Source organism: Varroa destructor, unplaced genomic scaffold (genome assembly GCF_002443255.2).
Source record: "Varroa destructor unplaced genomic scaffold, Vdes_3.0 BEIS01000004.1, whole genome shotgun sequence".
NCBI classification, from domain to species: domain Eukaryota; kingdom Metazoa; phylum Arthropoda; class Arachnida; order Mesostigmata; family Varroidae; genus Varroa; species Varroa destructor.
This window is the reverse complement of record NW_019211457.1, coordinates 12,583,234-12,594,773: the sequence shown is the minus strand read 5'-3', so window position 1 is coordinate 12,594,773 and position 11,540 is coordinate 12,583,234. Positions and strand designations below refer to the sequence as shown.

General features: G+C 41.1%; 1 protein-coding gene across 12 annotated transcripts; it reads left to right on the top strand.

Moving 5' to 3' along the window:
• Positions 1–756: 756 nt before the first annotated feature.
• LOC111250480 (uncharacterized) lies at positions 757–7,976 on the top strand. 12 transcript variants are annotated; one of them, XM_086989013.1, is made up of 8 exons: positions 757–953; positions 1,725–1,859; positions 2,234–2,287; positions 2,871–3,005; positions 3,199–3,257; positions 4,903–4,959; positions 5,303–5,356; positions 6,187–7,976. In XM_086989013.1, the coding sequence occupies exons 6-8, from the start codon at positions 4,909–4,911 to the stop codon at positions 6,310–6,312; spliced, it is 231 nt and encodes a 76-aa protein (XP_086845139.1). In that variant the 5' UTR covers positions 757–953; positions 1,725–1,859; positions 2,234–2,287; positions 2,871–3,005; positions 3,199–3,257; positions 4,903–4,908; the 3' UTR covers positions 6,313–7,976. The 12 variants fall into 12 exon arrangements, 5 of the variants coding, with proteins under 5 accessions (XP_086845139.1, XP_086845136.1, XP_086845138.1 ...); XR_002673390.2 differs by lacking the exon at positions 3,199–3,257 and having other exon boundaries at positions 759–953; positions 4,780–4,959; positions 6,187–6,413; positions 7,312–7,976; XR_015327654.1 differs by lacking the exon at positions 757–953 and adding an exon at positions 1,001–1,124.
• The last annotated feature ends 3,564 nt before the right edge of the window (positions 7,977–11,540 follow it).

Genomic DNA, 11,540 nt, shown 5'->3' with positions numbered 1-11,540 from the left:
CAGCTTTTTAGCGAAAGCACTTGATAGTCCATTTGGTTTATTAGACGGCGTCAACATGTAAAGCGAGCCGTAAACGGAGAGCCGCTTCCTATTCTATTAGTATTAGCTAAGCTGTCTTAACGAAATTATATTCTGCGCTACTTAGCATCATTAAGAAGATGACCGCTGATTAAAAAGTTGAGAAACTAATGCGTGTTAAACCTGCGCTCCAAATCTTTAGTCGTCATGTACCGCCGCATTAGAAACCATCACCTAAAAACCGGGAATTGCCATACGTCACCATTTACATGATCTTCGGGGCAGAAGCCCGTTACGGCTGTTTCAAATTTTGCTCGAGGTTGAAAAGCTTTCACACCTAGGTGATATGTTGTCACGTGATCGCTGTTGCAGTGGGCTCAGCTTCAGCCCTACGATGTTCTAATATTATTAAGTTATAAGATGATGTTCAGCTCACCCGTTAAAGTGCGTGGAATTATTAAAATAATCAACATAATTTAAATCAAAAGATTTTCAGCCATTTCCGTCGGCTAGCATACATCGAATTTTTGCAGCCAACACACCTGACAACGATCAGAGTCTGACAGGAAAATCGGCAGACTCTACGACAGGTACGTCGATAACAATAACAGAGCCCCGAAGCTGGGTTTGCTTTACTGGCGCTACCATTCAATTTAAGATGTCTGAATTCCACTTAGCCCGTTTTCCCTTTTCTTTGTTAACGAAGATAGGCGAGCAGCGTGTCGAAAGCTATGTGGATGGCGCCTAAACCAATACCGCACTAGCGAAGTGACTGGAAGCGAACTATACTGTCTTCCATTCCGTGTACGTTGGAAGGCAGCTAGTAAAATATAGGATGTTTTGCTTTGCGACGGACAAAGTCTCAGTGATCAGACAACAGTATAACTGATACTCAAGAAAACGAAGCAAAATACTCAAGTACCAAGCACGACTCTGTAAGATCAGGAACAAAACGATACGACGACCTGCGTTATCGTTGTAACTTAACTGAATTTTTTTTTTCTGATTTTGCATTCTTTGTAATGTTTCGTAGAACAGACGGGGTATTTGTTGGCCGATCCGAAATCCGTTAATCATTAATGCTACATGGCGCAGTCAGCCTTCTAGTAAGTGTAACAGGAGGTCACTTAGGCGAAAGACGGTGGAACATGAGCCGAGAGGCGTCCTCGCCAGTGTAGAATAAGATACTATTTAAATACGATGAGCAGCAAAAATATAGGTGCTGAATATTGTAAACGAGAAAATGAGGCTCGAATCATTCAAGAGATAAAAGCTATACGATAGCTTGCGCGATTCGTACGAATCTAACATTGAAAAATCCTACAGCAGGTAACTACGTGTTAACCGCTCTTCTAGACAACTAAACTAGGTGAAAGGTCCGTAGTGGATTGTTCTATTGTATTATCGAGGTCATTGATATGTTTCGCTTAGGACCACGTCTACCTATTTTGGTAGCATGAACGTGCTGGAATGAAGCCTGATTCTAGAGTATCTGAAGCACACGAGCAGTGCCAGAATAAGTGTGTGATATTTCGATTAGAAATAAATTGGCGGCGCCGTCTTGCATATACAATTAACCATTATATCGGCCATTATTATTAACCACTATATTTCAATTAGCTTTATATATAATAATTAAAGCAACCTGAGGAGTCGTTAATATTTAAGGTGATTTTTAGTGCTATTGATTACCTTGTTGCTTTCAGAAATCTTCAGTTCAATCAGCAATGATCTGTCGTTTGCTGCTCATTTTGTTCGTAATGAACTGCAGTACCGTTTTCTGTGCGTTGTACGACGAGCGCCACGTTTGTGGTTTTCCAATTGGAAGATTCGTAGAATGGGTATGTACTTGATCATATGGCGTCATTTAAAGTCCAGCATTAAATGACTAGTTCAACAGAATATATAAATGCTAACGTAGATAGATGTAGGCTGATCAGGAATACTGGAATCATTTCGACGATCAACGTCAGATCATGTAAATCTACTGGGGCCAAACCTCCTTTTCTTCGATCAGAATCCCATGTAAGCGCCAGGTCTAGTGTTTACTGTTCCGCTTGAGTAGAACCTGTTGCTTTTTATGAAGCTTACCTGAGACACAAATGATTGAGTATTACTTAGAATACAATGAAGCGCCACCACTTCACGGTACACACTCGACCTATTATATTGAATAGAACGAAGTCTAAATAGAGAATCTTGTTGGGCTCATTAGTTTGATGAGTGCACCGCTGTATGCAGAACATGGACGGATTTGGACCGCCAATGGGTACGTTTTTTTTGATACATCTATATTTAATTTCACTTTTTCACAGAAATATTCCAACTGACAAGTTAAATTGCTTTTCTCTCATTACATAGACCACGAAAATTTCCAGTCGAGAGATCAAACAGAATCTGATCACATTCTGAAGCGTACCGTTATTGAATCATCAGCTACGACATATGTTATTTCGTCTTTGTCTGAAGTCTGAAAAAAATGTTACTTTAAGTTATTAGTCAACAACGTCGGTGCAAAGGGAGACAGACGGTGGTTTCGTACGCTTCGGATATAAGGTACATCTGGCAATTTTTTCATTGGCGTATTGCCTCACGGTCGGAAGGTTCTGGTTTTAAAAATTTTAGCTATTAACACTGTAGATGGAGTGAGAAGAAGGTTACATTTTCAACCCATCAAGTCCGTTTCGTTGGGAGTCCAAGGTCCCACGCGAGGAAGTAGTAGGGCCAAACGAGATCAAGATGGCTCTTGATCTCCTTGTCCTGACCACTTATGCGTGAAATGTCAGCATCTCTTTAAACAAGCGTCGAATTACTAATGGAGTCGGAATTATCAGAAGCTACTTTGATTTCAGTTTGACCACCGCGTTACGGCTGTTGGCAAGCCCTGCGGACTCAACAAGGCGGGCAGGTGCCAAGATCGTTTGACAGATTACGTGGACTATTTTGAAATGGGTGGAAGATGTGCGCTTGCTTAACGAAGGACACATGTAAGCAAAGCGTAATTATACGAAAGGCTTTAGTAAGGACTCCATTGTCGGCAGAGTAGACAGCCACAAATAATTGGCTTTGCAAAAACTGCTATTAAACTTAGCCAAACTCATCTAATTTGCTGTACCCATAGGAATCGAACGTATTTAACATTGACGCTTTAGGGCAAAGTAATATCCTCTCCATTTCCAGATGATCGTTGTAACCTGAAAGTGCTACGTGGGTTGCTTTAGAAAACTGATGCGGCCGTCGTTAGTAGATATATCAGCAATTTTCGTGGAAGCAACTACATTGTGAACGTTCCCTTAGTCCCCCCCCCCTCCCCTCCTACCCCTCTAAGCGCTAGTATTTATTTAGGTGGAAACAAGTTAAACTAGAATTGTCATTGAAAAAAGTTACTGAACCTTGTGTAAATCATGTATATCGGATATCACTAGGTAATATTCGATAAAAACGAAATATAATTACTTCACGTACACCTTTACGTCTATTATCTGTAATGATGGGAAAATGAGACGAAAGAAGAGGCGGCCACTCCACGTTTGATCTCCAGCTGAGACAGGTATTGTTCTGTTTTTCATCGACCTTCCCATCATACGATCAATTTTATAGCCCAGTCGGTTATGTTCAATTCAAATATTAGTTATTCAGGTTAACTGATCGCAGAAGTGTCAAAGATGCGCTTTGGGGCCGAAATACCAAGTCACAGCTGTTAAGGTTAGGAGAAAACAAAGTAAACGAGATATATTAGATCTGCAGTAAGTGTTCCGTCTATTCTACTTGAGTGAGCGTTTTTGGCACAACGTATATCAGTAATACAGGTAAACCTGTATTGTCGTACGCGTAATGCTCCCATAGGAAAGTATAATCTATTATGATTTACTGAACACCGATCCGACGTAGCAGCAAACTACTTCCGACGACCGGAGATGATTCTTCTACAGTTGAATTCTATGTAGTGTGTGGGAGGCACCGGTCTCGAGATCAGTGATCGGTCAATCGAAGGTGATACCCAATGTGCCACTACTAACCATTCAGACCGAACGGCTCACTGCATTAGTTATGCGGTCAAACTATAACTGTTACGTGAAATAAGTTAGATCTACGTTGAGGGTGTGTCCTCTAACTTGTTGAAACTTTGTTTTGAGTTGAAAAAAAAAGTTTCTAAATAGTCAACAGGTGCAAATAGGTTCTGAACGTCTTATGGTTATTCCGAATCCGCAAGCAATGTAATTAGTCGCTTTGGTGCGCAAGTCAGTTCGTTATCTTAGTGGAAGAGAGAGACTGGGTGCCTAGGTCTATCGGTGGACGTACAATTAAAAAAATATCGTTTTTAACTTAGTCCCCGGTATTGATCTGCACAAATATCTAACAAGCAACCATACGATAAGCTTTCAGTTCAAATGTAGGTTTTTTTTCAAGAGGTTAAAGGAAAAGGACAACGCAAAAGTATCCATTGTAGATATCCCTTGTGCGCTAATGGCGTCGCTGAAAACGTACACCGTTTGTATCGATTGGCGCGTCACTGCTGCCGTGCTGTTATGCCTGTTTGTAGAATAACACACGTGCGTGCACTTATCCTGTGCTTAGACCTATATATGGCTTGCAATTCGAAATGTAATTTTGACTGCCCAATATCAAGTAATAGTATACGACATATGCTTAGGTTCGTCTACAGGCTCACGTAGTCATACGGAGTACATTTGATCCTCCTGGCTAAATAAGTGTACGTACATCTGAACCTAAAATAAAAAACATCGAATTTTCCCACAGCACGTAACTACGTTTCCCGTTTGCGTTATTTCCGCGCAGTTTTGGAACATACTCATATACACAATGACTCGTCACTTTATTGTGGCGTTTATTTTTATCTGTGTCGTTCTGGGTGGCCCACAGTTGCGCATGGACGAGGATTACGTTTGTAACCCGCCACACGGCATCTTCATTGAATGGGTATGCTATATTATTATTATTGTTGTTATATCTACGTGCCTGCCAACCAAGCGAGTTACTCGGTCGGTTTATCAATCATTGACCTATTGTGATGAAGTAAGCTTTTGTAGAGGAAGTCACCAAAGAGTTTAGCTGCACCAAAAAATGCTTCTTTTCAAGATCCATACTCCAGGCCACTGGCATAATTATATATATATATATATATATATATATATAGAACTGACACAGTCGTCAGGTCGATGTTGATAAATCAAGCTACAAACGACGGTAGGCTTTCAGCGCCTCTCTCGCGATGGAATAGCTATAGAGCAAATAATAATCGATCTTTTTTTCTCATTTACAGGAAGATTCATGCACTGCAGTCTGTCAAAAATGGTTTGATAGAATTGGGCTTTGGGTATGATTCTTTATACATTTTTTTACAATACGATATGTATTTCCATGCAAAGTTTTCATATACTTGTTTCTTGCACCAAACTACTTAAATCAAAATGCCATGAGTGTGGAAAAGCACCATCGATTATAGGAATCGGTATCGAGCGCTCGTGTGCGGTACGAACGTAGTTCCTGCCTTTCGAACCGAAATTCAGTGGCGGCTAACTTACATATGGCCTCTTGGATGGATGCAAACAAGTGTTCACTAAATGTAACACAGAACAGAGCTGGGCGAGTTAGATCGATCATGTACTTCTTGCGCCCACTATTCCATTTATCACATAAAATATTTATCTTAACAGATATTCTTACACGTGGGTACTACAGGTACCTGCTTCCGGGCCTACAATATTTTCGCGCTCGAGACATGCATAGTTCTACCGGTGGTTAGGTTGCATCCGAAGCATTATCGCTGAAGCCCATAGCAATTACATGAAAGTGCCAAATATAGGAATCGTTTTACTATCATATATATAGCGTATAGCTATACTATCCGCGTACGTTACAAACAAAAGGTCCAGTACGACCTTGCTAGAATATTGTTGATTGCCCTTTATGAACCCTTGAGCGATAAAATAGAACAGATGGACTTTTCAGGTTTTTGTGCTATAACGCTATCTAGTAGCTTTTGTGACTAATAAAAGATATTGTTCGAGGCAATTTTAAACATTAAACAGATTACGGCAGTGGCTTGAAGGCGACTGCTGGCAGGTTATACAAATATGCATATAAAGGAGGTTTCATCGTTTTTACAAGTATTCCTCTTGCTAAATGGGCTCGTTCCTATTTCAGCTATATACAAGGGAAGTAGCTGTAGGAAAAGCATGTGGTCCTCGAAATCGCGGTAGATGTCGAAGGGTTACTCGGTTTGAGGAAGAGCTTGCTTTCGGACGACCAGGAGAGTGTTTTGAAAAATAGCGCGATTACAATATGAATACACGTAACTCCTAAAAATGGGCCTTGCTACTCTACTGTTGCTACAATTCCATTAGCATCAATACCTATATCAGGCCAATATGGTTAGCTAAAAAAGATGTTTGTTTCTCAGTTTTTCGCATGTTATCGATTAGCAAACGTTTGAAGAACACAATTATTTATGATATGAAATTTATATGAAAATCACTTGATTCTCTGTTACTTTGTTAGAAAATACCTGTCCCTAAATCAAATCAAATATAATTCATGTGGCGCATATAGTTGATATTCGGGATGCGAAACATCGACGAACGGTGTAACTAGAACATGTCCTGCAGTAGCCTAATGTCAAGTCAGGACGGACGTCCTGGATAGAATCGAAATTTGTAATGTTTTCTTTAAGAAAACTGTTTAAACAAGAGCAGAAGTATCTCTATAGATTTCCTTGCATTTACTTAATACTTCCTGACACTGAATTTCCATTGAATTTAGTTTCATCGTTCACCTGGACTCGAGCTTTGACTAAGGACCTACTACTAGGACCTACTAAGGAACTACTCACTAGTTATTATCAAAATATTCCTTCTCTTTCAACGGTAGCAAATAGTCTCCGTAGAAATTTAAATATATTCGGACTGATAGAGAGCCAAACGTTCTAAAAGTACGAGAAGTCAAAATGGCCAAAAAGTCTACAAATGCAGAAAGCGGAAAATTTGTGGCCGTTGGAGATTGTACGGAGAAGCCAATTGCTAATGGGTATTCGTCTTTTAAGAACAGTCGCTATATTCTCTGAGAAAATAAGTTTTTAAGCACTTTCTGGTCGTTAAACCGAATCTGTATTCATTAAACATATCATGTGATGTCCCATAAAAATCTTCTCGGGATTTATCTCGCGTGAAGAAATTGGTGGTCTTCGCGCAAATTGCGGAAACAACGACGTGTCTTACGCCATAATCAGTTTGCAGCGGTGGCCTTGACAGAATTGGCCTCCCTTAATTTCAGGCGCAACAGATGAACGAACGACGAGTACGGCGAACCTATTGTAATTTAGACGGCATATCCTGTACGCATATCGTTTAGCCCTGTTGATACGCGTCATTCACGAACGTGGCTAAACAATATCCCAGTCACATTCTTTATACTGTATTTTTTGCTATTCATTTATTAGTTATCTGTCTGCAGCAAATATCAATAAAGGCGATGTTAACTTATAGCTAAACAAGAAAGTACGATACGTTTTCTATTTGTTTAAGTTCTATATACATAGCCATTTTCTGTCGCGAACATCTTTAGGGACAATGCACCGGGCAGTGCTGAATCGATGGCTACGGCGGCTCGACCACAACCTGTAGTGGAACAGGTAACTGCCGTAAACACGTTGCACAGAAAAAAAAAACTATCAGCACTTACGGCCTTAATAGTGCTGCAACGACCAGGGCTTAAGTGCGCGACGTTGCCATGGCGTGCGTGTCTTGTCGCTTCACGTGCACAGATGCACACACACACACGCACGCACGCACGCACGCACGCACGCACGTGCTCCATTATTATTCGTCCAATTACTGGCCACCGAATGACGAATATACCAGTAAATTCAATTCTGCTTACTAAAGAGCTGGTTATTCAACCGATAGCCAGGCCCTCCACTCCTCAGCCCCTGCCTACGAGCCAGCGTACTCCAGTGTGGATCAATATTCTTCCTGTCTTTTTTATCGTTATTATTATGTTTCTTTTATTCTTATTTTGTTATTATTTGGTTGTTTTGACTGATCCCTTGATTAGCCTTTGGTGCTTTTCCTGACCCTTCGCCTCGCCGGCTACGTCTCATACATAATGACAGTAATCATGGCCTACGCTGAAAGTAAAAGCAGATACGCATAATAATGTAATACGTTGAAACTTCTACTGCGACATCGTGATCGCGTCGACTGCACGGGCTATATGACGATGTTCCCTATTCTTTCTCTTCATCTGATCAAAATTTTCAGACTGAGATCATTTTCCCATTGATAACTTGATGTTATCTAATTATCACGCACAATGTTGACCCCGCATTATCTCGTAGAACCGATGATATCTTTGTTTAAAATATTGTAAATACGTAATTAGTCAAGTGTTATATATGTATCAGTGGAAACTTCGCGATGCGATAAATGAAAACGTATTATAGACCTAGAGCAAAAAGTGGACGATTCTAACCAACCTGGATGAAAAGCAAAAAAAAAAATATTTTTTATCTTGCGAAAAAATATTTTTTATATTGCAGACTGCTGATATCACTGACATTTACTTAAAAGGTAGTAACGTTTGTACACCCGCAATACATATTTCTGCTGTAAATAGTAAAAAAATATCAAATTCCGTATTAACTATTCGATCGATAGTAAATGATCTGTGGTAGAATTTTCTTTCTTTAATCGCAAAAATTCTATCATAACCGCTTTCTAGAATGCATGGATAATTAAGATTAATGTTTTTAATAACATTTTTACAAGCGGGTTTCATTAAATACATTTCTAGCACTGTCTAATCGAAATGTATGTATGTATAAATAGATATTTATATATATAAAGTATTGATTGTTGTTTCAGCTAAAAAAACTTAATACAGGTTGCGTCGGTTCGACGTTGCTGAATCATTTGGTTCGGGTTGGGCTGAGTCGACGGCAGTAAATGTGCTAACGTTGTTGAAATGTCTTTCTGAGATGAGAGATCTGGGGAGTCTCTGTAAAAGTTGGCTATATTGTAATTTTATTACGATAAAAGCACAAATGCTACCTATGCCCATAAAATGCCCAAAAAATGATTGGGATGAGAACTGTTGGAAGAAACTACCAAAAATAGTTGAGTTGTAAATTTCGATGTGGAAGATGGTTCTCGGAACTATAACGGAAGAGATCAAATTGTTATCACTACTAACGGGGACGAGACTCTTGCGGAAGAAACTTCAGGAAAATCGATACGTCTTTTAGGAATTAAATCAAACGGTGGTTTTAAAGAAGACAAATGTTCGATAGTTGGGTGCGTGCCGCACGAACTGACGTCATATCACCCGCTTAATCGTATTTTCAGCTGGGAAGCTTTACTTTATCTGTGCAATATTAAGCCACTTGATACACACGAAAAGTGAGCCATTACAACAATAATGTGCAAATAAAAAAAATGTTCCACAACCTGCGATAGAGCTCGGGCTGACGTCAAAGAAGGTAGTACAATGTTTTCACCCCTCACCCCCCTCCTCGTCTCCTCCCCTGTAAAGCAACTGATTCCGACCAATAACCAACAAGGTTCGATGCTAGTGAACAGAAAAAGTGAGAAAAACGCCTCATAGGTAATTTGCTAGAAAGCGACATACGCATATTGTTCTTGTTGCAGGCCATTAAACGAATCAACGTTTATCTTTTGCGTGGTGCAATCAAATAAGAGGAGATGTATACATCTGCTCTGTGACACCATACGTTGGCGAAACGCTACGACACATGGTATCGATGCGCCTCGTTGCCGAATTTCAGTTGTTCACCTTTGTCCTTTTATACGTCCACTTGATTCGGCTTTGGTAGGGCGGCCGTGGGAGAGGCTGGTCGTGAAAACCTAGGGCACAAGGAAATGGGCGAGCAATTACAACAACAGGTCGTTGGGAAAATGAGATAGAAGGGGCCTCGACCCGCGCCCTCCGCCAGTACCCACTTTCCAGAGCCCGTGGAACTACCCTCCGAAAGTGGGTTATGGTCGCCGTATGTCGCTTCGCGCCCGAGACACGATATAGGATCGACTGGCTCAGGTTAGCACTGTCACGACAGGCCCGTTTCGTCTCGGGGGACCGCAATGGCCGTAGTAGAAGAACGAACAAGCTGGCTGGAGAATGGTGGGGTCTAACTACGAAAGAGCGGAACCCACACTGGCACGTAGAGAACACAGACCGACCGAACAGGTGTAATACAACAAGGATTTAAATTGACTTGAAATTGCCTCTGTCCCTATTCGCTCCTGTGGACTGTTTCTCGCACCCTCCCTCGTTTCTCCCGTTTCGATTTTTCCCCAAAGACAGAAACAGCATCAGTGGCGGCGACGGTGACCGGAGCGGGAGCGGCGGCGGCAGCAGCAGATTGGAGTGGTTGTAGGGCGATTGGTCGCATGAGACTGACAGTGACACCAGCAGCCGCAGCAGTCGCTGCCCTGTCGCAGCGACGACAAACGACGTTCAAGTGTGCGAGCGCGCGCTTGCGCACCGCAAGACAGGCCATGCTTCAACTCTGTACGGACTATATGGCTGCGGCTGAGCCCACTTGGCTTTGGGATATTTACTGGTATGTATTAACTGGATGTAAAAGGAAATTGCGATAAGGATTTGATTTACCTCGGGCAACGTAAAGATCGAGCTTGGGAAATTCTTTGTGGGTCTCTTGAAGGTAGTAGACGCTAAGCACGTGCTTATATGCTCTGCTTTTAGCAAGTGCGTCGATTCCTATCTGAAATAGAGGAGTTAGGACATGCCGTAGTGCAGGAGAGGATATGAGGGTAACTTCTTTCTTCTAACTTACTGAAATTCAGCTGGAAAATTTTTTATGTATCTAACCTGCATATAAGAAATTTATGGGCAGGCTCTGTGTCCAGGTTTTTCAGCTCGCCACTGCGACAGCCACTTATAATAGCTGCCGGTCCAATCTCCAGCAATAATAATATGAAAGAGCAGCGAAGTAGCTAGTCGTCAGTGTATATATATTAGGAATTTAACAAAACGACTGAACAGTCAGTCACTACACCTAGACATCGTCTTTTATTGACTTATACATTTACTCGAACGTGAAAATTGTCTAAACGTTTTGAGAAAACATAGCTCATTTTATTACAGGTGATAAACCCATACTAACGGTAGCAATTAGTTGTCTTTAAACTATTACGAAGACCACATGTTTCGAGGCGCATATTGTGCAGATGATTAACGACACGTTACTACCTAGCGGTTCTGTTCTAGTGGTGTAGAAATACCCTACATACTTTATGCCACAATGTTATAGCAACCTAAGTATGCATCAATTAATTACGACGCCTTTTCGGTAACTTGATTTACTGCAGCCCCACCGAAATCCTACTTCAGATTCGAACGGACAAACATCGTACGCTTATGCTTAGTGATAGTTGTATGATAAACGCAAAAATCTCTTTTGTATGAATATCCAGTACTTCCCATGAGGGCTTTGTTGCAGATGAACGGTCATCGTGGACTGACAC

Bases quoted from the DNA above. Each gene is read 5' to 3' on its own strand.
- LOC111250480 (XM_086989010.1), top strand. From the start codon at position 4,843: ATGACTCGTCACTTTATTGTGGCGTTTATTTTTATCTGTGTCGTTCTG. The intron at 4,960-5,302 runs GTATGCTATATT...TCTCATTTACAG, and splicing joins ACGGCATCTTCATTGAATGG to GAAGATTCATGCACTGCAGT. The intron at 5,357-6,186 runs GTATGATTCTTT...TTCCTATTTCAG, and splicing joins TTGATAGAATTGGGCTTTGG to CTATATACAAGGGAAGTAGC.